The 27,170-nt window shown below is 36.6% G+C and overlaps 3 protein-coding genes across 3 annotated transcripts in view; 1 reads left to right on the top strand and 2 right to left on the bottom strand.

The window, feature by feature from the left end:
- Window positions 1-27,170, bottom strand: part of LOC127803927 (cytochrome P450 71AU50-like) — a 174,801-nt gene that overhangs the window by 67,623 nt on the left and 80,008 nt on the right. The gene's annotated exons all lie outside the window — the stretch shown is intronic.
- Window positions 9,509-11,658, bottom strand: LOC127803929 (cytochrome P450 71AU50-like). Its single transcript, XM_052340578.1, has 2 exons — window positions 10,622-11,658; window positions 9,509-10,291 (listed from the first exon to the last, which is right to left on the bottom strand). The coding sequence occupies exons 1-2, from the start codon at window positions 11,513-11,515 to the stop codon at window positions 9,677-9,679; spliced, it is 1,509 nt and encodes a 502-aa protein (XP_052196538.1). The 5' UTR covers window positions 11,516-11,658; the 3' UTR covers window positions 9,509-9,676.
- LOC127803931 (uncharacterized) lies at window positions 21,936-22,747 on the top strand. Its single transcript, XM_052340579.1, has 3 exons — window positions 21,936-22,021; window positions 22,313-22,549; window positions 22,641-22,747. Exons 1-3 carry the CDS (start codon window positions 21,980-21,982, stop codon window positions 22,665-22,667), a joined length of 306 nt encoding a protein of 101 aa, XP_052196539.1. The 5' UTR covers window positions 21,936-21,979; the 3' UTR covers window positions 22,668-22,747.

The following is a 27,170-nucleotide window of genomic DNA, read 5'->3' as shown; positions in this document are numbered from 1 at the left end:
TGCCCGAGGTTCACGCGGGGCAAACTGACCATGTTGGTATGGGTCCCGAGCACGGTTTAAAGGAGTACCGTGTCTGGCTCGTGGTCCTGTGCACCTTTCTAATACAAGGCGTACCCCAATAAGGCCGAGGTGGGCTCGAGGCGCTAAGAGCAATGATGGGGTTGTGCTCGAGGTTCGTGCGGGGCGGACTAACCATGTCGGTTTGGGTCCCGAGCACGGTTTAAAGGAGTACCGAGTCTAGCTCGAGGTCCTATGCACCTGTTTGATACAAGGCTTGGCTCGATAGGGTTGAGGCGGGCTAGAGGCGCCTAGAGTAATGACAAGGCTATGCTCAACATCCACGCGAGGCGGAATGACCATGTCGGTCTTGGTCCCTAGCACGGTTTAAAGGAGTACCGAGTCTGGCTCGAGGTCCTGTGCACTTGTCTTATACAAGGTGTGGCTCGATAGGGCCGAGGCGAGCTCGAGGCACCTAGAGTGGTGATAGGGTTGTGCCCGAGGTCAGCATAGGGCGGACTCACCATGTCGGTCTGGGTCCCGAGCACGGTTTAAAGTAGTATCGAGTCTGGCTCGAGGTCCTGTGTGCTTGTCTGATACAAGGCGTGGCTCGATAGGGTCGAGGCAGGTTTGAGGCACCTAGAGCAATGACAGGGCTTTGCCCGAGGTGCCTAGAGTAATGTCGGTTTAGAATTGTGACAGGGTTGTACTCGAGGTCCGCGTGGGGACGACTGACTATGTCGGTCTATGTCCCAAGCATGGTTTAAAGGAGAATTGAGTCTGGCTCGAGGTCCTGTGCGCTTGTCTGATACAAAGCGTTGCTTAATAGGGCTGAGGCGATCTCGAGGCACCTATAGTAGTGACAGGGTTGTGCCTGAGGTCTTGGCGGGGCAGACTGACCATTTCGATCTAGGTCCCGAGCATGGTTTAGTAGAGGATGGAGTTTGGCTTGAGGTCATGTGCGTCTGTCTGATACAAGACATGGCTTTTGGATCGAACCGAGGTAGGCTAGAGGTCCAGCATGCCTGTTTGTTATAAGGAACGACTTTGAGATCGGACCGAGGTAGGCTTGAGGTTCGGCGTGCCTGTTTGTTATAAGGCACGACTTTGGGATCGGATCGAGGTAGGTTCAAGGATTGGCGTGCCTGTTTGTTACAAGGCACAACTTTGGGACCATGGTAGGCTCAAGGTCCGGCGTGCCTGTTAACACTTGTATTTGAATTTTCTTTAACAAAATGTGGAGTTTTGGAATACCTCGTTATTTTGGCCGGCTTTGCCAGTGGCTTCATTCTAACATCTACTTTTGTTGGTGTGTGCACTAGGTGAGCTGAGGCTACAGATGACTTTGTCTTGTATTTAGTTGGCTTGGCAAGGCTGGGGTGATTCGAGTTGAGCCGATCTTAGGGTGATGGGGAAAACGGGAGTATGCCAAGTGAAAGTCTGTGTTTTCACTACAAGAAAATCGTAATTTAGTTAAGGGATTTGTGACGAGGGCCCACCTGTCACTAATTTGTGACGGGTTTAGTGACGAATCCGTGACGGGCGTGCCTTGCCCGTCACTGTTCAATGACGGGACTGCCATGCCCGTCACTGATCAGTGACGGGCATTACAGTCTTGTCACTAAATTTTCTGCCATATTTTTTGTGACGAGACTGGAATGCCCGTTACTGATTAGTGACGGGCGTGCCTTGCCCGTCATTGATCAGTGACGGGACTGCTATGCCCGTCACTGATCAGGGACAGGACTGGCACACCCGTTATTAATTTAAGTTTAAAACCCCCCCTCCCGAACAACCATTCTCCCCCTTCCCCTCTCTGGTTCTCACTCTTTCTCACCCCTTTCCCCCTATTCTGACACCATTTCTCTATTCCCCCCTTGGTTCTCTTGATTTTTCTGCAACTGCTGTCTCCCACCGGTATTGTTACTACTCCGGTGCCATTGCCGCCACTCTTTCAGTCAATGAGGTAATTATTTTGTGTTGTTTAGGTGTAGTTATTTTGTGTTAGTTTAGTTTAATGATTATTTTATGTTAGTTTAGTTGTAGTTATTTTATTTTAGTTTACTTATAGTTATTTTGTATTAGTTTAGTTTAATGGTTATTTATATTTTTTTTAATTTTTAATTGAAAAAAATTTACTTTTAATTAAAATATAATACTGTAATTTTAAATAAAATACATAGGAAATGTTAATGTAATACTGTAATTTTTAATTGTTTACTTTTAAATGTAATATAGTTTACTTTTATTGTTATAAATAAAATATACACATTAAAAAATACAAAAAATTCTATTTGACATAAAACATTAAAAATAATATATAAAATTTCAATTCAAATATTTAAAACTAACATATTAAATAAATTAGATAATTATTTTAATTCAAATATACAGGTAATTAAAGACTAAAAATTAAAATAGTATTTAAGAAAAATATTATTTTGTTTTTATAAAATATACAGCACACTAATAGATTTTAAGATTTTTATCTAAAATAAAACAATAAAAAGAAGAAATAAAATTTCAATTCAAATATTTCGAATTAATATTATAAATTAGATAAATATTTATTTTATTTTATTTAAAATTACTTTTCATATTTTATTTTTTATTTTTTTATTATTTAAAACGATATGTGACGGGGCTCTGTACCCCGTCACAGATCTGTGACGGGAAAGATGTCCCATCACAGATCAGCAACGGGTGACCCGTCACAAATCTACGACGGGAAAGCTTGCCTGTCACAGATCTGTGACGGGATTGTTCAACCCCGTCACTAAAATTCAGTGACGCCCTTTTTTGTGACGGATTTTTACCCCATCACTAAACCCGTCACTAAAAATTTAGTGATCGATTTTCTGTTTTTAGTGACGGATTTTTCCGTCACTAAAATTAATTTTTCTTGTAGTGTTTGCACTTTGTGAAACTATGACAAGTAATAAGTGGAAGCAACCATCTTTATTTAGTAAGGCGTATTGTAACAGTGAGCCCCCGAAAGGATGGCTACTTAGTTATGGTACGCTTTTGCTTCCCCACGCCTTTCAGTCTAGGTAAAGGCTTGTTCTTGGGCTCAGCTAGGCAGTAGGCTTCGTTGTTGGTGCTGATCCGGTGAGATATTTTTGCCATAGATGTTTGCTCTGGGCGGGGGTTCCGTCCTTTGAGGTAGGGTTCTGTTACGGGTTGACAATGGTCATATGCTGACCGATTTTGCTTTTCTAGCTCTGCCATGTACATGCTAGGGTGCGGGGCTTGGTTACTTGTTCCTGCCGCTTGATTGTTGCTCCCAGGAGTTTTTCTTCCCTTATTGTCATTATCGGGTTCGGGGCTTCGAACCCTGAGGCTGTCATGGTAGCATTGCCAAGCCTTTTTCGATTAGCGTGAATGGCTCCGACTTTAGTGTCTGACACTAGGAACTTCATGGTTAGATGGGGAGTGGATACTACTGCGCCTAAGTTTTTGAGAAATGAGCGATCGAGTAGCGCATTATATGGTGTTTGGCAATCAATGACTAGATATCAGATGCGGATTATTTTGACGAGGGGAGCTATCCCGAATGAAGTTAGTAAGTCGACGTAGCCCCTGACGCTTACCTGTTCTCTAAAAAATCTAATCAAGTTCCCGTCAAACGGTCTTAGCTCCCTTTCGGGATTTCCCATTTTCTTTAGGGTTGGCAAGTATAGTAGGTCAGCCGAGCTGCCCTAGTCCATGAGTACTTTCTTTACCAAGAAATTAGCAGCTACGATCGGGATTACCATGGGATCATCGAGATTTTTGTCGATACCTTTGAAGTCTTCCTCGATGAAAGAGATTGCGGGGTGGCGGGGAATTCTCTTTGGTTTCCTCTCGGCACTATCTACAGATATTACCACCCGGAGGTGTCATTTCCTTGCCGAGCTTGATTCTCCTTCGCCTATGAAGCCTTCAGAGATGGTGTCAATGACCCCAGTTACTGGATTTCTTGGGGGTGGTCCGACATTTTGCCGGTTGTCTGCTTGGTGTCGCCTTTGAGAGTTGCAGCTCCTTTGCCTGTCCAAGTTGCCTTGTGGGGATCGCCTTCGGTCTAGTCTATAAACGTATGGATGGAGATAGCCTTCCTTGATCAGCCGTTCTATTTGGTCCTTTAGGGCGGCGCATTCTTCAGTTGTATGTCCAAACATACGGTGGTAATCACACCACTTGTTGGTGTCGGTGTTACCACGAGGGGGTTGTTGCTCGCTGATATCCAGAAGGGGATGACCCTGGCATTGTAGAGTTCTCAAAAAATCCAATCCCACCTTGTTGTGAGGGGGTGTTTGCGTTATAGTGCAATTGAGATGGCTCGAGGGCCCGGGGTGGTTCTCTCCACCCTTTGTTATGATCTTGATTTTCTTAGTTTCGGTAGGAGTCCCTTTTGTGGTTTGCGTTATATCCTGTCGCGCACGTTCTGAGATCATCCAGGATGGCTGGGGGCTTTGGGGCTAGTGAATCGGCAAATGGGCCTGCTCTTACCCAGCCATAATGGCGTGCAAAGATACCACAGGGTTGAGATCTTTAATTTGTAGGGCTTCCTGAAAGAACCTGTTCATGAATGCCCGCAGTGGCTCGTGCTCGCCTTGCTTCAAGTTAATAAGACTGGCCGACGTCTTATGATGGGTTCGGCTAGTGGAGAAATGAGTAAGGAAGTGAGTGGCTAGCTCAGAGAAGTCGTGGATAGAGTTCGGCTCTAAGGATGAGAACCATAGCATGGTTGACTTTCTCATGGTGCTAAGAAAGGATAGGCACATGATCGGGTCCGAGCTTCCGCTTATTAGCATGGCGGCGCTGAATGTGGTGAGATGGTCTTAAGGGTCGGTAGTGCCATCATAAGGTTCCGAGGTGTAAGGAGGCGAAATTCGTCTAGTAAAGGGACAGCCATGATAAACTCAAAAATAGGTGATTGTGGGAGTACAAGGAAGTAGAAAGTGAGGGAACGGAGGTGTGGGTAGACTGGTGATGTTTGTGACAATTAACCTCTACATCGCAATCTACCTGCTCGTTGGGTTGGTCGCGTTGTTGGTTTCGGGTTAATTCAGTAACTTTATTCTGGAGTTGCTGGACCATTTGAAGAAAGACTTCTATGATAGTTGGGTTTTATGGGAGATGGTAAGCGTTATTCGATTCTTGGGCGGGGGCGCTTCTCGGTCGCACCATGGTATGGCGACAAGAAGGTGGGTTTGAATCCTTTAGTGAAGTTATGGCATAGGTAAGTTTTACCGAGCCCCATGGTGGGCGCCATATGTTCCTTCCTGACTAAAAAGAGAACGATTGGAGGCAGGATCACAAAGGCAGAGCCCAAGCTCTAGCGACGAGTCCGTTCGGGGGGCGGCTGACACCTGCAAACACTCCGACGCTCGAGTGAGTAAGAGAGTAAGGAAAATGCAGTGTATCAGTAGATCAGAGGTCAGAACATACCTTGGCTTTGAAGAGAGTTGGCTGATATAGGAGGAGGAGACGTCCTCCTGTATGCATTCGTCGTGTGTTTGCAGGTGATGTGACTGACTATCCGGCGTTGGTGGAGATTCTCAGGTGGCAGCATGGTGGCGACGAAACTCTTATTAATGTGGATGGGATCCGCCATTAATGAGGATGCTATCTGAGGCGGCTACGCGGATATCCAATGGGAATTGCAATGATGTCGTGGTAGGTTGGCGCTGGCAGAGATTGGGCCCCGAGAAAGGACCAAGATTGAGCCCAAGGAGAAGGCCAAGATTTGGCTGAGATGGAAATGGCCGAGATTGGGCCTAAGGAGAGGGACGAGATTAGACCCGGACTGTCCAAGAACCGAAATCAGTCCGAGGTGACAGATTGGTCATGATTTGGTTTTATATATATAATAGTTCGGTTACGATTCTTATTTTTTTGAAATTGTTAAAAATAGTTTGATTATTGGATTCTTATAGAACTTGACCAATCCGAACCATTGACACCCCTACTCTAAAGACACTTCTAGCCCCTTGTACTTTTCCCATTTAACTAGTTGTGCATTTTAACTTAGAGGATGACCTATTGTGTCCCTCAAGTTACGATTTGAGATTCATTGTGCCCCTAGTTACAATTTGGGATTCATTGTGTCCTTTATTCTTTGTGTGCCAAACATGCACTCTACCTTTTCTATCACTGGTCGCCGCTATCATTGTCGCCATCATCGATCGCGCCCCGCAGCCACCATCGACTACGCCTGTCGTTGTTGACCCTACTACCGTTAGCCGCTAAAGTCGTCGTTGTTGTCGCTGTCTCTACGTATGTTCGTCTTCTTTAGCCAAATCTGGGCTACTTTTCACTTTCTCCGATTGTTGCAGCAGTCGCCTCATCATTTGCCTTTTTGTTGGTTGTTTCCTCTTTGCCATTGTTGTTTGCCGCTACGCCGCCCTCATTACTGACCGCATCTTTGTTCGCTGATTGGCTTTGTATTGTTCAGTCAAGCTTAGCCTCCGTAGCCTCTGCTAGTCACCGACGACTATCGATCTCCCTCCTGCATTGATCGATCTTGCGTAATTTGTCCTCTGGGCCTCATACTCGTCGGCCATCTATCTTTCTTCACCGTCAATCATGGCCCATCCAACCCTTCGTCCGCCATTAACAAGCAAGCTATCCAAATGAAGGAGAGGGGTAATTTTGTAAATTAGAAAATAGTGTAAGGGCAAAATTGGCAATTATAGAGATCCATTTCATCTCGCTCCTCAATTGTGCCTTATTCTACGTGCATTGCTGACTAGAATATGGGGGTTGATAGGTCTAAATTAAAAATTAGGATGTCTAATAGACTCCAAATTAGAAGTTGAGGCAAACAAGTAATAAGTCCTCTTTCAAATTTAAGGGCCAATTGGTTAGACAGCAAAAGGGGAGGGGGCCGAATATGTCTCTAGCATTTTCGTTATGCCCATGCCCATCAGTCTAGGTGGTAGTATGATCAAATGACAACAGATAATAATTTTTTAGATGGGAATTGTGATCTTAAGATATTCCCAATGGAAAGAACAGAAAGAGACGTGGACACCCACTGGCCACCGCCAGAAGAAGAGGAACTCTATAAGAAGAAGAGGACACCCACTGGACACCCGCAGTGACTAAACCAGTCACGAGTGCTGGAAAGGGTTCTTTGCGCTGGCATCGCAGAAGACCCCAAGCCCATCATTCGTTGAAACTAGGGGTACCCCAATCGCCCATCCGTAGCTAGAGGTGTTAAAATGGGCGGGCAGATCATAATCGTATCATATTAGGACACATGTATAATATAATTATGATAAATAAGAACACAATACGATTAATTAATCGTGTCAAAACACTCAATCTTAACACGGACATGTTTATTAAACGGGTTATACGACACGACACGCATAACCCGTTTAACAAATAAGTTCAACAGATCGCACACAACACGATACGATAATCCACTTATTAAACAGACACAACACGACACATTAACATGAATGAAAACTTATTAATACGAATAAAACACGTTTAACTTATTAGAATAGAAATATCCTTAACAATTAACATAAAATAAAAGTCATCTAACATGCAAAATAAAATACAGTCATCGAAAAAAAAAAATAAAATACAATCATCTCAATAATAAAATAAAATACAATCACCTAATAATAAAATAAAATGTTCTAAATTAGATATTACACAATCTAATCAACAGTGAAAGAATTAGAACATTGAGTTGAAGGAGTATTTTCTTTAAAAATATTCAATTTCATATATAATCGTATTAACATGTTCGGATTAATTCGTTAACCAATTTAATTAAATGGGTTGTGTCTAAATGAATTAGACGAATTGATCCACTTAAAACATAAAAATAATCATATCATAAATAGATTAACTCATTTATGATCCAAACCCAATTAACCCAACCATAACCCGTTTAATTTCGTGTCCTTTGTATGGTGTAACGAGGTGATGTCTAATGAGGTGGTCTCAAAAATTGCCAGCCTTATCTGCAGCCACAAAAGGACCAATAATAGGGTCCATCGCGTAAACAAAAAGAGGGCACGTACAGTCTCCTTCACCGCACTGTGAGTAGTTGGCAAGGGGAGTTGTGATTAGGGCTGTGAACCATAACTGAGGTGGGGCTTTGCTCAGAAGAAGCAGGCTTTTTACTGAAAGGGTGTCAAATCGTCAGCTGGAATGGACAATCGAGATTAAAGACTTTTTTTTTTTTTTTATCATGAATGATAAAAATTATATACATCAAATTGTGCCTTATCCTTTTCCAAGAGATGTCTTGTAAGTTTTCGTCAACATATCCTTTGATCTTCAAAGCATTAATTTTAGTTTAATTTGTCTCCATCTAACCTTGTCTTTGATTCTACAAACGAAGAAAGAGTATTCAAGTGACGCTTCATTGGCATATTCATTTGTATCTCTTCTTGTAATCATAAATCTATGAAGGTGTGTGACATATCTTATAATTTGGCCTTCGTGTGAAGGTTTGTGCTAGCCTACAAGCTAAGGATTTTTTGCAATAGTCTACTAGCACATATTGAAGCTATAAGAGGTTTACTAGAACTTGCTAAAGCTAGAGGGTTGTATGGTTTTATATATGGCACCTGCATGCGATAGGGATTTGCTATGACAAGAGATGTCAACTAGCACAGACTAAGGAGAGGTTGACTCCCATCTGGTGCAGCAAGGGGATTGTAAAGACTCTTTAACATTTAGTAAGCTAGAGAAATTGCTTTCATAGTAAAACCCTTGAATTGCGATATAAGAGAGATGAGGTAGGTAGTCTTGGCTGTGTTGAACCTCTTTAAAATTAGTTTGTATACTTGTTTCCCTTTCTCTTTACCTTACAATTTCTTTATACTTGTGATATCATGCTATATCTATTTTACATGAAACAAAGCAACCACACACAATATCATATCTTTCACATGGGTTTTACTTTTTCCAAAGGTAACATACTTTTCAAAGAAACCCAATTCACCCCTCTTGGGTTTCTCCCTTCAATTGGTTCGACCCCCTTAGTTGATGCTCTATTCATTCCTTTCCCTGTTTTACCCAATTTAGTGTAAGGTTTTCCCATAGTGGGTTGCAATGTTGGGAATGATTATAGGTTTTCTTGATGATTTTTCCTAAGGATCAAACATGATCCTTTTAGTCGAGTATGTGATTTTGGGGTTCTATTTTTTTCATGCTACGTACGATGGTTGATTAGTTACTACCTTTTCCATTTTGCAATTGATTCTATTATGTTTTGACTGATTGGTTAAAATCTTAATTCCATAACCTATTTTATTTCATAATTTCCCATTCCGGTTATGAAATTCCAATTATGAATTTGGGTACTCGAAAGAGTTTTAACTATTGTTGTTTGACTGCATGGGGGGTAGTGCAATTAACATTTCAAAAAAAATTATTTCTGAAGTATAGTTTTTGTAACTTAGAAAATATCTTTAGAGAGAGAGTGAAGGGAGAGAGAGAGGCAAGAGAGAGATTTGGGACAAAATAATTTTCTCTCATCTTTTAGCAACAGAGGTCACTATTATTTTTCAAAGCACAAAGACACCGCTTGTAATTTCTTCTAAACCTAATGCAGATCAATATAATTATCTCTAATACATATCCCTTGGTTATTGAGTCATTTAACTCACTTCGTTAAATGATTTTAGCGAAAAAGCAACCTCATTAAGTGGGACTTCACGGATCAAATTCATTTGTGAAGGCGAAAACTAGGAATAGCCAGGAGATGCTTAGCCCTCGTCGTAGCCAGACTAAGCTCCTCAGTCATGTCCAGGTCCATGGGCAGCATGCCATTAGGCAACTCCCAATCAAAGCAATGGACCAACTGCGCCACCACTAGCGTCGTCATCAGCAACCCCAACTGCAACCCCGGGCAGCCTCTCCGACCAGCCCCAAAAGGCAGCAACTGGAAGTCTTGGCCTCGAAGATCGATATTACTCCCCTCAAATCTCTCGGGCAAAAACTTCTCCGGGTCGGTCCACGCATTTGGGTCTCTGCCAATCGCCCATACGTTGATGGTGAGTCGGGTTTTTCGCGGTATGTGGTAGCCACTGACGACGCAGTCCTGGGTGGCTTCATGAGGAACCATCAATGGCACTATTGGGTGCAGCCTCAAGGCTTCCTTCACCACCATGTCCAAGTAGTCCAGCTTGTCTATATCCGATTCCTCCACCATTCTCTCCATCCCCACCAATTGTTGAAGCTCATCTTGGACCTTCTTCATCACTCGTGGATGCCTCAGAAGTTCAGAAAGAATCCACTCTACTGCTGTTGCCGAAGTGTCCATGGATCCTATAAGCATGTCCTGCAAAAAAAATTATCCAGTTATTCTATATTAATACCATTGTACAATAGTAATTTAAAAAAAAAAAAAAATTTGAATGAGTAATGGTGTCCCACGCATCTATCTTCGTACCATGACATCCAACAATTCATAGAAGTGCTTGTTTTTCTTTTTCATTGTTGTTGAGATGTGCAAAATGAGTAATTAGTTCAGGATAGGAAACATAATCTTGTCAGGATTTTACTTGCTAGTCAAAACAAATAAGAAAAGACAGATTAAAACAGATCTCCATTAGAACAAGAGGCCGCAATTAATTTGACTTGTATCTTGTGATTGAGTGAGTTAATTTACCAGTATCACCGCTTTGACATGGCGGCGATCTATCCGGAAGTCAGCTTGTTCAGATTCCATGAAAGCCAATAAGATGTCAAGAAAGTCCTTGTTCTGGCCTCGACCCGTGTCCTGAACATGCTCGTTGATGATATTCTCTAAGAGTCGATCAAACACCTGACTCACAGCCTTCATTCGCCGAGTTAGCCCTTGCAGATCAAGCTTTCCAACGTAGGGGTAGTAGTCTCCGATGTTAGGAATTGCCCCCAGCTTCATCCCCTCTTTCACCACCGCTATCAACCCTTTCTCTCTGTTCAACTCTTCCTCCTCGTACTTCTTCCCGATCACCATCCGACAACTAATGTCGGCGGTCGTGGATGAAACCATAGCGCTCAGATCCACCGCCACACACTCCCGAGCCGCCTGCTGCTTGACCTTGCCGACCAAAATGTCAAGCTCCTCCTTCCTCACGGACTGGAAAGAAGCGATCTTGTTGGCGCTAAGCAACTGAAGGATGCAGAGCTTTCGCATGTTCCGCCAGTAAGGCCCGTACGGGGCGAAGGACAAGTTCCTTTGCCCGTAAGATATGTACTTGGATGCCTCGTGAGGCGGCCTGCTGGCGAAGACCAGATCGTGGGTCTTGAGGAACTGCTCGGCTGCTTCGGGCGACGAAACGACGATGTTTTTGACGAAGCCGAAGCGCAAGTACATGATGGGGCCATGTTTCTTGGCTAGCTGGTGCAGATCCTGGTGCGGAAGCTTCCCCAACAAGTGAAAGTGACCCACAAGTGGGAGACCTCTTGGACCAGGAGGTAATCTCCCATTCTTGTTCTTCCTCAACCAGGCTGCTGCTTGCAGGAGACAAGAAAGTGCAAGCACTGCCACTGCAAGAGCTATTTCCCATGACCAACCCATATATATGCTGTGACCACTTGATCTTGATAAGGGGTTTGCTAGATTCAGTGGTAAACAATAAGGCTATTCAAATTCAAAGGAGCAATATATATGTTTTTGGAAAATGGAAGAACAGAGATGAAGCCTATGTAGAGGTAAGATGGGTTCCCAGAGCAAGGATAACCGTACACAGCCAACCAGAGTCTATATATGCGTGCCCTTTGTTATGTCATGGCATGGAGCCGCATCATTGACTAAACATAAGCTGATGTGATCTTTACTCTGCTTGTCTCCCAAGAAAGTGAAGGACCGTGCGGCCCAAGTTCAGCTGTAATCCACTTGTTTACTAATAAAATGCAGGAATTTTTTTATATAAGTTTTTCTTCCAACCTACAAGATTCGTGGGATGAAGACAAAACAATATAATTTGGTCATATTTTATAATTTTAATTAGTAATTTTATTACATATATTATCTAAAAATAAAATTAATTAGCAAAAAAACTATCCATTTGCGGTGCCATGTATGTGTTTCATGAGTAATTGTACAAAATATCATCTTTTTAAAAACAATTTTCAAAATACAATCTTTTTAACACTTTCACCAACTGGTCTTATAAGTACCCAAATCAATTGTGCAGTTAGTTCCGCTAACGATTTTTAAAATCCTAAAATTTTAAGAATTAGAAAGGTAGTATTGTAAGAATTATTTTTGAAAGGATGGTATTTTAAAAATAACTTTAAAAGAATGTGACACTTTTAAAATTTACTCGTGTGTTTCTCCTATAATAATCCTAAAGAATAATATATCCCTTGTGCATCTCTTTGTGATATGCCCTCCTTGCAAGGCAATCTAGATTGGCTCTAGTTAGGTGTGGGGGCATATCTAGCATCCTAGAATGGTTCTTTTCTCTTTCAAGCAGGGCCGGCTCAAGAGTTATTTGGGCCCTAGACGAGAATTAGTTTAGTGATTTTTTAAAAAATAATAAAAATTATTAAATATATATATTTTTTATTTTTTGAGATGTAAAATCACTAATTAATTTTTTGTATTCTAGTTTAGAAAATAAATCTTTTTCAGTTGACAATATAACCAAATTACTTAGAGATAATTGAACATAAATAAAAAAATTTTAATTTTAATTTTGAAAAACTTATTTCTGCCAAAACTATAGTAACATGAATTGTTAATAATATTTTATAAACTATTCATGCATTTGGAAAAGAATTTACACTTTTTATAAAATTTAGTATCACAAGTGGTGTTTTCATTTCTATAGTTATAATTTATTTTAAACTTTTAATTCCGAAAATAAATCTAAACTATCAATATCAGAGAACATATCATGTTTTAGAAAATTTTCAAGATTTAAACAATGACTTAAATGTCAAATTAAAAATATGATCTTGTAAGAGTTTTCGTCTTTTTGTAGAAAAGGAAAATATTGAATATATGCGTTGTGTGACTCTAAAAAAATGTTATAGCTCAACACATGAATTAACTATATCACAAAGAATAAAATTAAGATTGTGACAATCACATAGTATATAAAATGTCATAGAATTTATATCTAATAATATTTTTTACACATTTTGTTGTTTACCTTTCATATTTAATCTATTATTATATTCTTACCCTCTCACATTATTTATATTAAATTCAAGATTTTTTATTTTACTTATAAGTACATTAAAAATACCTTGACCAAATGTATCATTCACTTTTAAAAAATCTATGAAATACTCTTCTATTTTTATCAGACTTGTTAAAATATTTACACATTTTAATATAAAAGACATTTATTCTTCATAACTTGTAATTGGGGTATAATCAAATATAATTGAAAAATATTTTAATTTTTATTTTTTTAATAATTATATTTCTTATTTTTAATAATAAAAAATTTATCAACTCATTTTATATATTATGACTAAGGTAATAGTTATGAATTTCTTTATTTTGAATACGTGTAAGGTGTTCTTGCATTATTTGATCAAACTCATCAATCAATTCAATTAAACTCAAGAAAATTCCATTATTATCTAGATAAATTTTCTCATTTGTAACACGAAATGTCAAATTATTTTTTGAAAGAGTTTTTACAATAGCAATAATTCTTATTAGCACATTTTTCCAATGCTCTTTCTCTTTATTTATTTTCTCTTGTAAATATTGATTAATTGTTTTATTTTTAAGTAATCTTATCTCAAATCCAAGTATTCATATTTATAGTATGTTCATTATTTGTTTCGTGACTTTTAAGTTTGGCAATAATTTTTTTCAATTTTCACACCCTTCATTTGTAAATTGACTTGTATTTACATTAGAACAAAAAATACTTATTGAGGCATTTTTTTTAAGACATTTTTTAAAAAATGCCCTATAAAATACTATTTTGAGGCATAATTTAAAAAAATACCCTAATAAAATAATTCTAATGAGGTATAGGGATAAAGTGCCCTAATAGAAAACCCTATTAGAGCATAATTTTTGAAATGCCCCAATAAAATAACTCTAATGAGACACTTTTAATGAAATGCCCTAATAAAAAAATCTAATAGGGCAAAATTTTTAAAGTGCCTCTATAAAATAATTCTAATGAGACACTTTAATGAAATGCCCTAATAGAAAAATCTAATAGGGCAAAATTTTTAAAGTGCCTCTATAAAATAATTCTAATGAGACACTTTAATGAAGTGCCCTAATAGAAAAATCTAATAGGGCAAAATTTTTAAAGTGCCTTTATAAAATAATTCTAATGAGACACTTTAATGAAGTGTCCTAATAGAAAAATCTAATAGGGCAAAATTTTTAAAGTGCCTCTATAAAATAATTCTAATGGAACACTTTAATAAAATGTCCTAATAGAAAAATCTAATAGGGAAGAATTTTTAAAGTGCCCCTATAAAATAATTGTAATGAGACACTTTGATGAAGTGTCCTAATAGAAAAATAATGAGACACTTTGATGAAATGCCCTAAAGGAAAAATCTAATAGGACAATTTTTAAAATGCCTCAATAAAATAATTCTAATGAGACACTTTTATGAAGTGCCCTAATAAAGAAATCTAATAAAATAATTCTAATAAGCTAAAATTTGAAGTGTGGAACTAGTAAACTGAACTAATTGAACCGAATGACCAGCCGGTTTGGTTTAGTTATTTAGGTGTCGATTAGTGGTTCAATTATTTTTGTCAAAAATTTTGGGTTAATTTTTATTGATTCGGTCTTCGTTGGTCGGTTAATAAAACAAATCGAATTGCTAACCATTAGAATATGAACCACTGTGGTTAGGGGCACTTCGTTCGTCTCCGATTCGCTCGTCCTTTCATCTTCGTCTCCGTCTAACCATTAGATCATTTTGATTTTTGGATATATGAACCATTGTGGTTAGGGGAAATCCACTGATCAGTTCTAATCATTGGAATCACCACCCCGTTAGGTGGTCGACAACAACAATAAGGCTGAACTTTAGTTCAGTTTGTTTGGTTATTATGTGAGAAAGTTCAATTCTTGGTCCGGTTTAGTTTTTACAAATTTTGTTTAGTTAATTATTCGATTTTGGTTAGTTTGATTATTTGGTGTTTGTCGGTTGATTCGATTTGATTAATTATTACATACAGTTAAGTTATTTTCATTATTACTTTTCCATCGATTCAGTAATCAAACCGATCGTTTGTGCACCCTTATGTGAAACAAAGCTATATATATGGATTCAAAATTTTAAAATAAATATTAATTTAATACAATAATTTAAATTATTTTATTAACATATTTTAAATTATTATCATAAATTATTATTTAAATTATTTAATAATTGTGATAATTTAAACTATTTTAACAGTTATCATGAAATTATTTTATTTTTATCAATCAAATAATTATTAATATTATTTTCATAATTTATTTTATTTTATTTAACAACTAAATAAAAAAACAAAAAATATATATATAACAACTAAATAAAAAACAAAAAAATATAAAAAAAATGAAAAAACCAGTGGCGGGAGATTCCCCCCGCCTCTTCCCTTTTCCCTTGCGAAATCCCTAAATCCCTATTGCCCATCTTCCTCAAGCATACTGTAGCTTTCATCGACTCCGTCAACGTTGCTGTTGTCGCCCGCTTGCTCCCTCAAAGTCATTGTCGTCGCATCCTTACTGCCTCAACGTCTGCCGTCGCTGCGTCCTTACTGTCTCAACGCCGACATCGCCTTGTCCTTGCTATCTCAACGCCACTATCGCAGCCTCCTGCTGCCTCAACGCGGCCGCTGCCTCCTCCGGGTAGTTTGCAGCCTCTCTGCAACACAATCAGTTTATGTTTTGCAGTTATATATGTTTATATATATATGTATTTTGCATGTGTGTGTGGGCAGCCTTCAATTTATGATCTAAATGTTTTTTAAGCCTTCATGTATCTTTTTGAACGTTTCCTGAAGCATTGGTAGTCAAGTATTGTGGCTCCCACTTTCAATTACTTTAGAAATCCATTCCTTATCGTGGGGCAGTAGGAAGGGGATATTTATAAAATAATATAAAATTCAATCAATTCATGCCAATAAAATGGCAAAGAAAAATGAAAATATATATTAGATATAAAATAATATAAAATTCAATTATAAGAGAGAAAAGATGGCTGGAAGTAAAGCAACAAACTGAAAATATATATTAGATATATAACTTGGAGATTGAAAAAATGTGTGAAATATCATGTATTGGTTGATGTAATTTGGATGAAAAATACTTTGACAGTAAAATGGCAAAGAAAAAGTATATTTAGAAGAGAGAGACACACTGCCACACGCTCTACCAATGCTCTCTCCAGCTAATATATATACATATACATATATATATATATAGAGAGAGAGAGAGAAGGCTGCTAGCTGAGAGCAGCCTTTTTTTTTACTTGCAAAATTGTTGCTAATATATATACATATCTCTATATATATATGTATTTTGTGTGTATCTAAATGCTTTTCTGGCCTTTCTTTTTGGTATTTTTTTATGTATGTTTCCTGAAGCATTAGTAATGAACTTATTTAATTTCTTTGTCTTTTTTGTAGATATCTTTTTTTGGAAATCCTTTTATTTGAAAGGGAAAATGATGGATAGAAATTGGATGAATGAACATAGAGTTAGTAGAAGGTACATTGATGGAGTGGAAGAATTCTTAAGTTTGGCATTTGCTAAAGCAAGTATCAATGGAAAAATAACATGCCCATGTAAGAAGTGTGGGAATGGACTGTGGGCAACTAGGGAAGAGGCGAAAGATCATTTGATATGCTTTGGGTTTATTAAAGGATATACAAAATGGACAGCCCATGGAGAAGGTTCATCATTTGTGGGATTTGAAACACATGCTCCTAATGACCTATTTATGAATAATGAGATGCATGAGTTATTATATGATGCATTTGGCATCCCAAATGAACATGTAAATGAAGATGACCCAATGAATATTGTAGATGAACCTAATGAAACGGCTGAGACATTTTATAAGTTACTTCATGAAGCTAAACAAGAACTTTTTCCCGGGAGTAAGTTTTCATTGTTATCATTCCTTGTTCGCCTATTTCACATTAAATGTCTTGGAAATTGGTCGAACAAGTCTTTTTCAATGTTATTGGAGTTGTTAAAGGATGCATTTCCTGAGGGGGGTAAATTACCAAAATCTTACTACGAGACAAAGAAAGTGTTTAAGGGACTTGGCCTTGAGTGTAGAAAAATTCACGCATGTCCAAATGATTGCATACTTTATCACAAGGAATATGAGACAGCCACAGAATGTTATCAATGTCACACTCCTAGATACAAAATACCTACAAATAGGTTGCAAAATGATGGAGAAACGAGCATAGATACAAGTGAGACAAAAATCCCTGCTAAGGTATTATTCTATTTCCCATTGAAACCAAGATTGCAAAGGCTATTCATGTCTTCAAAAATTACCTCCTTTATGAAATGGCATAAGGAGGACCGAATTAAAGATGGATACATGCGGCACCCGGCAGATTCTCCAGCTTGGCAGACTTTTGACTTCAAGCATCCTGAGTTTGCTAAAGATCCATGTAATGTTAGACTTGGATTAGCATGTGATGGATTTAACCCATTTAGGACAATGAGTAGTACTCATAGTACTTGGCCAGTTATCCTAATGCCATATAACCTCCCTCCTTGGATGTGTATGAAACAACCTTTTTTCATGTTATCATTGCTCATCCCTGGCCCTTCACCACCTGGAAATAACCTTGATGTATACTTACAACCTTTGATAGAGGAGTTAAAGGAATTATGGGATGGGGTAAACACATATGATGTACCTACTAAGGAAAATTTTAAAATTCGTGCAGCTATTATGTGGACTATTAGTGATTTGCCTGCCTATGCTAACTTATCTGGATGGAGCACAAAAGGAAAGCTTACTTGCCCCTCATGTCATAAGTATACATGTTTTGAACGATTGCAAAAAAGTGGGAAATCATGTTACATGGGTCATCGAAGATTCTTGGATGTTGATCATGCCTTTCGTAAAGATAAGAAAAATTTTGATGGTGAGGAAGAACATAGAAAGGCACCTCCACGCTTAACTGGCTCTATGGTGTTAGATGAATTGAACGGATTCAACATAAAATTTGGAAAACAAGTGAGTGATAATCCAAAATTGCCTTACAATTGGAAAAAGAGAAGCATTTTCTTTGAGTTGCCCTATTGGAAGGACAATTTAGTGCGCCACAATCTTGATGTAATGCATATTGAGAAAAATGTGTGCGATAGTATTCTTGGGACCTTGTTGAATCTAGATGGGAAGACAAAGGATCACAAGAATGCACGTCTTGATTTACAAGCGAAGAATATTAGAAGTGAACTTCACCCGAGAGAAGATGGTTCTTTACCGCCTGCTTGTTTTTCAATGAATAAAAAAGAAAATAAGATATTTGGCAAAGTGTTAAAGAAAGTGAAAGTTCCTGATAGGTATGCTAGAAATATTTCAAGGTGTGTACAGCTTAAACCATTCAAAATATTAGGTCTTAAGAGTCATGACAATCACATTTTGATGCAACAATTACTTCCATTAGCATTGCGAAAGGTCTTACCCCAGCATGTTCGAAAGCCCTTGATTGAGTTATGCCAGTACTTCAAAAATCTTTGTTCAAAATCACTCCACTCTGTTGATTTGGTTCAAATGGAATACCAAATTGCATTAATACTTTGTCACCTATAAAGGATTTTCCCTCTATCATTCTTTGATGTTATGGTGCTTTTACCAATTCACTTAGCAACAGAAGCTAAACTTGCTAGGCCTGTGCATTATCGTTGGATGTATCCTATTGAGAGGTAATTAATACTCATTGCTTCTATTTTGTCAAATTTTATTTAGATATCATTCATTTGAAAGCAAACATAATTACTTTTTCATCATTGGGCATCTTATAGGTATTTGTCCACATTGAAGTCGTATGTAAGAAATAGATCTCATCCAGAGGGTTCCATTGCTGAAGGTTATTTAGCAAATGAATGTTTAACCTTTTGTTCTAGATATTTTGATGACATTGAAACCAAATTCAATCGGCCAAGTAGAAATTCTGATGAAGGAAATGTTAGCAATGTTGAGTTACCAATATTTGCAATGCAAGGACAATCATTTGGAAAAGAAGAGATGGTTGTTTTAAATAGAGAAACATTAGAAATGGCACATAAATATGTGTTGTTTTCAAGAATTTATTTAGTAAGTCAATAATTATTTTCCATTAATTTTAATAGAGTATAAATAGCTCTTTTGTATCCTTATATTCTACTATATGCACAGATAACATGAGACTATAATAAACAATCAATATCCTCGACTTTCTAAATGACAAAGGGCTATTAAACACATCGAGGAATTTACTTCATGGTTTAGTGACACAGTAAGTTTTTATTCAGTAACCTTGGTTTCAATTTTTTTAATTTATTTATTTATTTTTGTTTTCATAATCTTATCCTTCATTTATTTAGGTTGGAGAAATGTTTGCTGTTGGAAATGAGGATATATCTGAAGAGCTTCGAGCTCTTGCTCAAGGTCCTAATTGTGTTGTAAGAAAGTACAAGGGTTTTATTATTAATGGTTTTAGATTTCATGTGAAAGAAGTTGAGGAAAAGAGAAAAACTCAAAATAGTGGGGTTATTGTTACTACCAAGACAGAAAGTTATGCTAGCGTGAGGGATAACAACCCCATATCAGGAGATGTCACATATTATGGAGTTCTAAATGATATTTTAGAGTTAGATTATCTTAGTGGTAAAAAAGTGACTCTATTCAATTGTGATTAGGTTTCTCAAAGAAGTGGAAAGAAAGAAGATGATGATGGTTTCACCTTAGTCAATTTCACTAGACTCATGCCCACAAATGAGCCATTTATTTTAGCTTCTCAAGCACAACAAGTGTTTTATGTGGAAGACCCTACAAAAAAAGACTGGCATGTTGTAATAAGAACCACACCTAGAGACCAATTTGATCAAAAAGTCAATTCATGTGAGGATGATATAGAGACTCAGCTGCAAAGCCATGCATGCAATCCTCAAATTCAAGATGGTGACATCAATGTTGATATTACATGGGCTAGGGAGCATAATGAATTTGATGCTTATGGTTGATATGGTTCATTATTATTTTTTTATGTTATAACTTTGTACAACTTTCAATTCTATGCTTTTCTAAATTGAGTTTGTAGTTTTTAATGCTTTCTCCTTTGGGTTTTATTTTCAATTAATTCATTTTTCGTTGTAGAAAACTATATATCAAGATTGTGTTGTCTTAATTAGCTATTTCAATTATCTACATACTATTTGTGTGTTGTTCCATTAATTTGGTACATAGAATCATTGTTATATAACAGTGAGTATTGCTACATTCACACAAATTCAGCTTGATGGCACCAAGAACTAGAATTGGACGTATGTCTGATGGGTTGGACTCAAACCAGTCAAGAAGAGATTTAAGCAACACTCAAACCAATATAGTCTCAGGTAATCTATCAACTTTTCTAATTCAACTTTGCTCATTTCACTTTATACTTCTATAATGTTTTGGAATAGACAATGGTATCAAGAAGAATGTACGAGGGCCAACATTTATGCAAAAAATTTGGGCTCGAGATAAGCAAGAGGCTATTCAAGTTGAATTTAATGACCTAGGGCAACCTATTGATGAAAAGTCATCAAGTGAATTAGCTCACTTCTTGGGGGCTATAGCACGCAATGGAAGATACACACCATTACATTATAAGAATTGGATCAAAGTACCTCAAACTTATAAAAAAGAGATGTTGACCCAAGTTCAGGTATTGGTGTACTTTATTCTTTATATTATAACAATATTGTATAATATCATTGTTCATGCTTATTCTTCTATCAAATTGATTTATTTTTTTCTTTTTAGGAAAAGTTTCAGCTTCCTCCTGGTCAAGAGGATTGGATATTGAAATCTATCGCCAAAAAGTGGAGAAATTGGAAATCTTTTGTGAAAACAACCTATTATGATCCAAATGTATCTCTTGTTGAACAAATGAAAAATGTTCCTGAAAGAGTTCATGAAGACCAATGGAAGGAGTTGGTAACTTTTTGGAATTCTAATGCATCAAAGGTGTGTGTAAAGTTATACTTTAACTTGTGGTATTTTTCAATTAATTACTCTTACAAAATTTTCCATGTATTCTAGAGAGTTAGTGATAGAAATAAAGTGAGTCGAGGACATCAAAAAATGGTACACCGAAAGGGTAAGATGAGTTTCGCTAGAGTGGCAAAGAAAAAGGTAACTTCTACTTCCTTTCAAAATGCTATGTATAATTGAATTTTAATGAAATAAATATTATTTTTGTTTCTCATTAATTATATTTGTCATGATTGGAAGTATTCAATTTTATATCTTTGTTTAACTATTATATAATATATAAATATTTACATTGTATGCAGAAAAAAGGAACTTGGCTATTACCCATCACGCTCTACCTTGTTCATTGAGTGTTACTCAAAAGGTGAAACTCTGAGAAATGAGGCAGCTAGTCAAGCAATGGTAATAGTTAAATAAAAATAATAATAATTTATTTGTCCATTTGTTTATATTTATTCTTTGAATATAATTTTTTTTTTTGTAGGAAGCAATGCGTGAGTTAACTATTAATGCTCTAGAAGGTCCACGAAATGACCAAAATGAAAATGATATTTACTCTCAAGTTATGGGAAAGGAGAAAGCTGGGCATGTACGTATGTATGGCTTAGGTGTTTGTCCTTCAGATCTTTATGGTCCAATACCTAGTCGTGCAACGTCTCATAGACTTGCTATGAGTTATAAGAATGAATTGGAGATGATGAAGGAACAATACATGAATATGAATGAGCAGCTACAAGAATTGAGAGCTATGTGCATGGAAAATAGAGAAACAACTAGTAATAGTCATCTTACGCCATCTTCGAACCCTTCTAATCTTGTGTCATCTCTTCAGAGCAATATGGGTTTTTCTTCACCAACTTCAACTCGCCAACCAATTCAAGTAATTTTCTTACTATCTTCTTCATTGTAGTAGTTATGCACATTCGAGGACTACGACTTAAAATTGTTGTTTGGGACATTATAACTTTAGGCTTTGACCCATTCGACAGTCTTTTCTATCTATTTAGTTTCATCTCTCTTTTTCTTTCCTTTTGTTTTCCATTATTCTATTTATGATGAGTTTTACAAGTAGTGTGATGCTGCTTAAATTTTTGTTTTATATATGTTACTTTTTTGTTGAGGATGTTGTTGGATATTGAACTTGTATTATCCATTGTTATTTTGTTGATAGGTTCAAAATAGAGTTTGTTTGAAAAGTATAAATGACCCAACTCAAATTGTAGCAAAGGGAATTGTCTGGAGTATTGATCCATCCACAGAAGTTGGTGGATCACGACTAAGACCTAATTGGTGTGAGGTACATATTCAAGTGGCAGTAGAGTGGGATGAAGAATTGATAAGAAGATATGGAATGTTCAAAACCATTGGAGATGCCCTTGGAGCACATGTTGCATGGCCATTGTTCTTGGTACATTTATACTTTTATATTGTTGATTTCATCTTTCTTTAGAAAAACTTTGTTTCTATTTTACTAAGATATTTTTACTTTCTTTGTGTAGGTTGAACGTGATGAAAGTGATGATTAGAGTTCAATAGATCATGGAGATTAGTTGTTTTGTTAATTTTTTTTTTGGTGTTATAATGGATGACAAATGATGATAATTGTTAGATTTATGGATTTTTGGAGTAATTCTTTTTTTGACAAATCAATCATAGACCATGGAGTATTGGTTTTGTATGTGTATATGTGAAGTGGCTTTATTATGTGGTTTGCATTACTAGATTAGATGAAGAGATTTGTGTCTATGTTGGTTGATATCAGGTTTTAGAATTCAAAAATTTGTTCACCAGATCAACCTATTTTGAAAAAAAAATGCTTAAATTTATAGTTGTTTTAGAGGCATTTTTAAATATCATCAGATGCTTAAATTTACAGTTGTTTTTGAGGCATTTTTGAATGCCATTACGTGCTTAAATTTACAGTTGTTTTCGAGGCATTTTTGAATGCCATTACATGTTTAAATTTACAGTTATTTTCGAGGCATTTTTAAACGCCATTACATGCTTAAATTTACAATTGTTTTCAAGGCATTTTTGAATGCCATTACATGCATAAATTTATAATTATTTTTGAGGCATTTTTAAATGTCATTACATGCATAAATTTACAGTTATTTTCGAGGCATTTTTAAATGCCATTACATGTAAAATGCAGGGAGATATCTTGGTGGATTTACACAGCATTTGTAAGTGTCTCAATAAGCTTTTAGGGCACGATTACATGCAACACTTTTGTTAGCGCCCTAATAGCTAAAATGCCCCAATAAACTACATATTAAGGCATTTTTAAATGTCTCGTAAACCCAAAATTGTTGTAGCATTAATTTTAAACTAAATAATTTACAATAATAATAAAATACTTAATCTAATTCTTTTGAATATAATAGCCATTTTCTATCATATTTTTTTTATTTAGTAAATTTCAAATGTAATGAACTGTAGAAAAGTATCTAAAATTTTTTATCCCTTGAAAAATCTAAAACCCATAAATTTTCAAAAATCAAACACTATTTCTGATTGATAATGTGAACTGAAAATATCTCCTTTTACTAAAAAAAAGAAGAAAATTATAGGTTATCATAATATGCCATGTCATTACATTGTAAAGAAGATGATTTCCAGAAAAGAGCCATGGAACGAAAACTTCAGCAGCCTTCTAAAGCTGGCTTGGGGCCCCCCATTTTTGGGGGCCCTTGGCATAGGCCTTAGTGGCCTATGCCTCAAAGTCGGTCCTACTTTCAAGCAATGTGTGCATGGTCGTCGCCCAAACTTTAAAAGTTATTTATTTTTCTTTTTCTTTGTTAATGACTAAAAATTGAGTAATGATATTGGGTCGATGAGAGGTTGGCTTAACGGCATTGGCCAAATTCGTGAATAATGATATTAATCACATCACATGTCCCCCCTTTCCCAACCAAAGGTGGTCATGAAACATGAACCAAGATATCATTCATGAAAGAGAAACGGACTACATTTTAAGGGAATTTCATGAATGGATATGTAGGAGCCACATGGAAGCCAAAGCTTTGTATTAGAAATCACTTCATTAGGGACACTACTAGCCAACCATAATGACTAACTTGGAGTAACTCGTTAAAACTTGTAAAAGGTAGTGTCGACTCCTAGGTCCCCCAAAAAGAGGGGCCCCTAACAAAATTGCACACTAAGAAAAAGATGAGAGACGCCATAGAAAATGTCGGAAGGAGGAGATGCCGAAGAGTGAGACGTCGAATGAAAGAGACCGCGAACGTTGACGGGATGAAGAAGATCGAGAGCAAGATACAATACTTGACTAACTCTTAGTTGGCTACAATAAAGCTTTGTACTTGACTAACTTTAAAGACACCATGTCACCTGAAAGCTATCATCATTGAGAATTCACATGGACACACCCTTGACACAAAATTAACCTAGAGAATCCATCTTGAGGAGATATGGACAAATCGAATACAACACAATGAAAGGTGGGAATTAGGAGAGTTAAGAAAATAAAATGTAACAGGTTTTGCAGGCTTGAAAAATACCAGACCATTAGTGCCACCAAGATGTTGGGAGTTAGGCCTCATCAAGACATTATGAAAATATAGAATTGTACACTCAAGAGGGGATGAATTGGATATTTTAATTTTTTTTATTTTAATGAAGATTTTTTGTAGATAGAAAATAATGTTGTAAATGTATATGTAAAATGCTTGAAATGTGAAGAACAACCTTAAGTCTATTGGCCAAGACCTGATAGATAATTTAAACTAAACCAAGGTGCTCAGTTTTTTGACATGCTTAAATCGAAACCGAGCATCCTGATTTAGTTTTTAGGGTAATCGAACTTTATTTTTTCATTTGTAACTAAATTTAAATAATACTTAATAATCAAAAAAATAAATTTAGAATATATCATATATATGTACTAGTAACGTGCAATAAAAAGAATAAAAGATTTTATATGAAGAAGTCATTTATGGTGATGGTTTTAGTTTAGTATTTACCATTTCCTTGGCAAAATCAATATTCAAATCAGGTCATTTGAGATGAATTTTGAGACGGATTTGAAGTTTGAGACGGATTTAGGCCGTTGAAAAAACAATCGTCACTAGATTTGAAACGGATTTAGGCCGTTGAAAAAACAATCGTCACTAGATTTGAAACGGATTTTTTTTGTCTCTAATTTGAGAAGGATTTTGAGATGAATTTTTTCGTCTCTAATTTGACACAGATTTTGATATAGATTTCGAGAAAGATTTAGAGACCGATATTTTTCATCTTTAATTTGAGACGGAATTTGAGAGGGATTTTGAGATTGACTTTTTTCGTCTCTAATTAGAGACGGATTTTGAGATGAATTTTTTCTGTCTCAAAATAAAGACGGATTTTGAGACAGATTTTTTTCATCTCTAATTTGAGATGGATTTAGAGACACAAATTTAAAGATGGATTTAAAATCTTTCTTAAATTTAAATTTAATTATAAAAATAAAATTAGTTTCTTCCAAAATTTTAAAATTAAACCCGATAGATACAATATACAAATTGAAAAAAAAAATCATGCATAAATGTAAGTTCATTGCAATAAATCCATACAGTATTAATAATAATGCACATCATCCAGTGACGAATCCTCCTAATGATCTGAAGGATTCAAGGGTGGCGACAATGAACTGTCCTACAATTTACCTTCCAGGGTTGAAGAGCAATGGTCCAAGGGTTCTATAGCTTCTTTACCAACTTGTCGAATCTAGTATACCAATGAGAACAATGATAACAGCGGCGATGATGGTGACAGTACATGGTAGGAACCAAGGATGACATGTGCTTCTGACCCCCTTCCCATACATAGGACCTTTCTTCTTCCCCCCCTGCAACCTCTAACCATAATGATGTCTCGTCAATAGCCAAGGGTTGACTAGCATCACTACCCTTTGATGGGCCAACCGTCGATGCCTGTGATGATGCATCTTGTTGTCGCGTCTGGAAGTCAACTTGCAATCATAATGGATACATGGAATAAGTTGTATTATCAAAATGCAAGTTAATCATAATAAGATATAATAAAACACAACTGTGCTCTATACTTACATAAATATCTTCGAACCTTCTATCCATGAATTTTGAATTATCTTTTCTTTTGTGTGTAGCGAGGAATAACTCAGCCTGTGTGGGTGGGCGACCAAATTACCTAGATTGCAATGGGAAAAAAAATGTTCATGGAGCCATACTTATTTTTAAAAAGTATTTAAGTAAAATAAAAATATGAAATATTATCAGTCTCTTTGTATGCTTGGACATAGGTATAGAGCCACATATATGCATACTACCTCCAACATTTGAGGCTCTATTCCTCTTTGCCTTTTTTGACTTGTCTTTACATTGTGGAGTATTCCAATACTCCTTTAATGCTTCAACTACTGTAGGACACATTCAACTTGGCTTCTTTGTTAAATCCCTCCTTACGAGGAACAAGATGTCAATCATACAATCTGACGTCGACTTCTCAAAGTTTATCCTTATTTGATTTTCTAGTTAGCAAATATGTTCTTCTCAATATGCATTACATCCAAATTGTGGTGAATGAGATTTGTTTTCCAATATGGAAACTCCCAAAAAATGTTTTTCCTTGTTCAATTGTGGTATACCCCGTAGCTTTGCGAGCAAATTGGACTTGTTTAAGTTATTTCTGGCAATACCCAAACTCGACCCCATATGTCATCACCACTCAACCGTGATGGAGACCCACCCTTCTCAACCTTATTCTTAATGAAAGCATCTTGATTCCTTCGAAATGAGTAATTCATGGACAAAAACATTTGATGGCAGTCAAAGAAGGATGTCTTCCGACCGTGCTTGAGCATGAATGCTTTTGAATTCTCCATGCAATACAGGCATGCTAACTTGCCCACTGTCATCGAAACTGATAGCATGCCATATGCGGGGAAGTCATTAATAGTCCACATTAGTGCAGTCTGTATTTGGAAGTTTTGTTTTAGTGAAATATCATATGTTGGCACGCTAATATTGTAATGACCTGAATTTAGT

The sequence above is a fragment of the Diospyros lotus genome, chromosome 6 (assembly GCF_014633365.1).
Source record: "Diospyros lotus cultivar Yz01 chromosome 6, ASM1463336v1, whole genome shotgun sequence".
Classification (NCBI taxonomy): Eukaryota; Viridiplantae; Streptophyta; class Magnoliopsida; order Ericales; family Ebenaceae; genus Diospyros; species Diospyros lotus.
This window is presented reverse-complemented; position numbering and strand designations above follow the sequence as displayed.

What these genes read in the sequence shown, in the direction of transcription:
- LOC127803929 (XM_052340578.1), bottom strand. Translation starts at nt 11,515, where the DNA reads ATGGGTTGGTCATGGGAAATAGCTCTTGCAGTGGCAGTGCTTGCACTT. An exon ending in ATGTCAAAGCGGTGATACTG is followed by an intron (nt 10,292 to 10,621) that starts GTAAATTAACTC and finishes TTTTTTTTGCAG; the next exon opens with GACATGCTTATAGGATCCAT.
- LOC127803931 (XM_052340579.1), top strand. Translation starts at nt 21,980, where the DNA reads ATGGGTTTTTCTTCACCAACTTCAACTCGCCAACCAATTCAA. An exon ending in CAACTCGCCAACCAATTCAA is followed by an intron (nt 22,022 to 22,312) that starts GTAATTTTCTTA and finishes TTTTGTTGATAG; the next exon opens with GTTCAAAATAGAGTTTGTTT. An exon ending in TTGCATGGCCATTGTTCTTG is followed by an intron (nt 22,550 to 22,640) that starts GTACATTTATAC and finishes TTCTTTGTGTAG; the next exon opens with GTTGAACGTGATGAAAGTGA.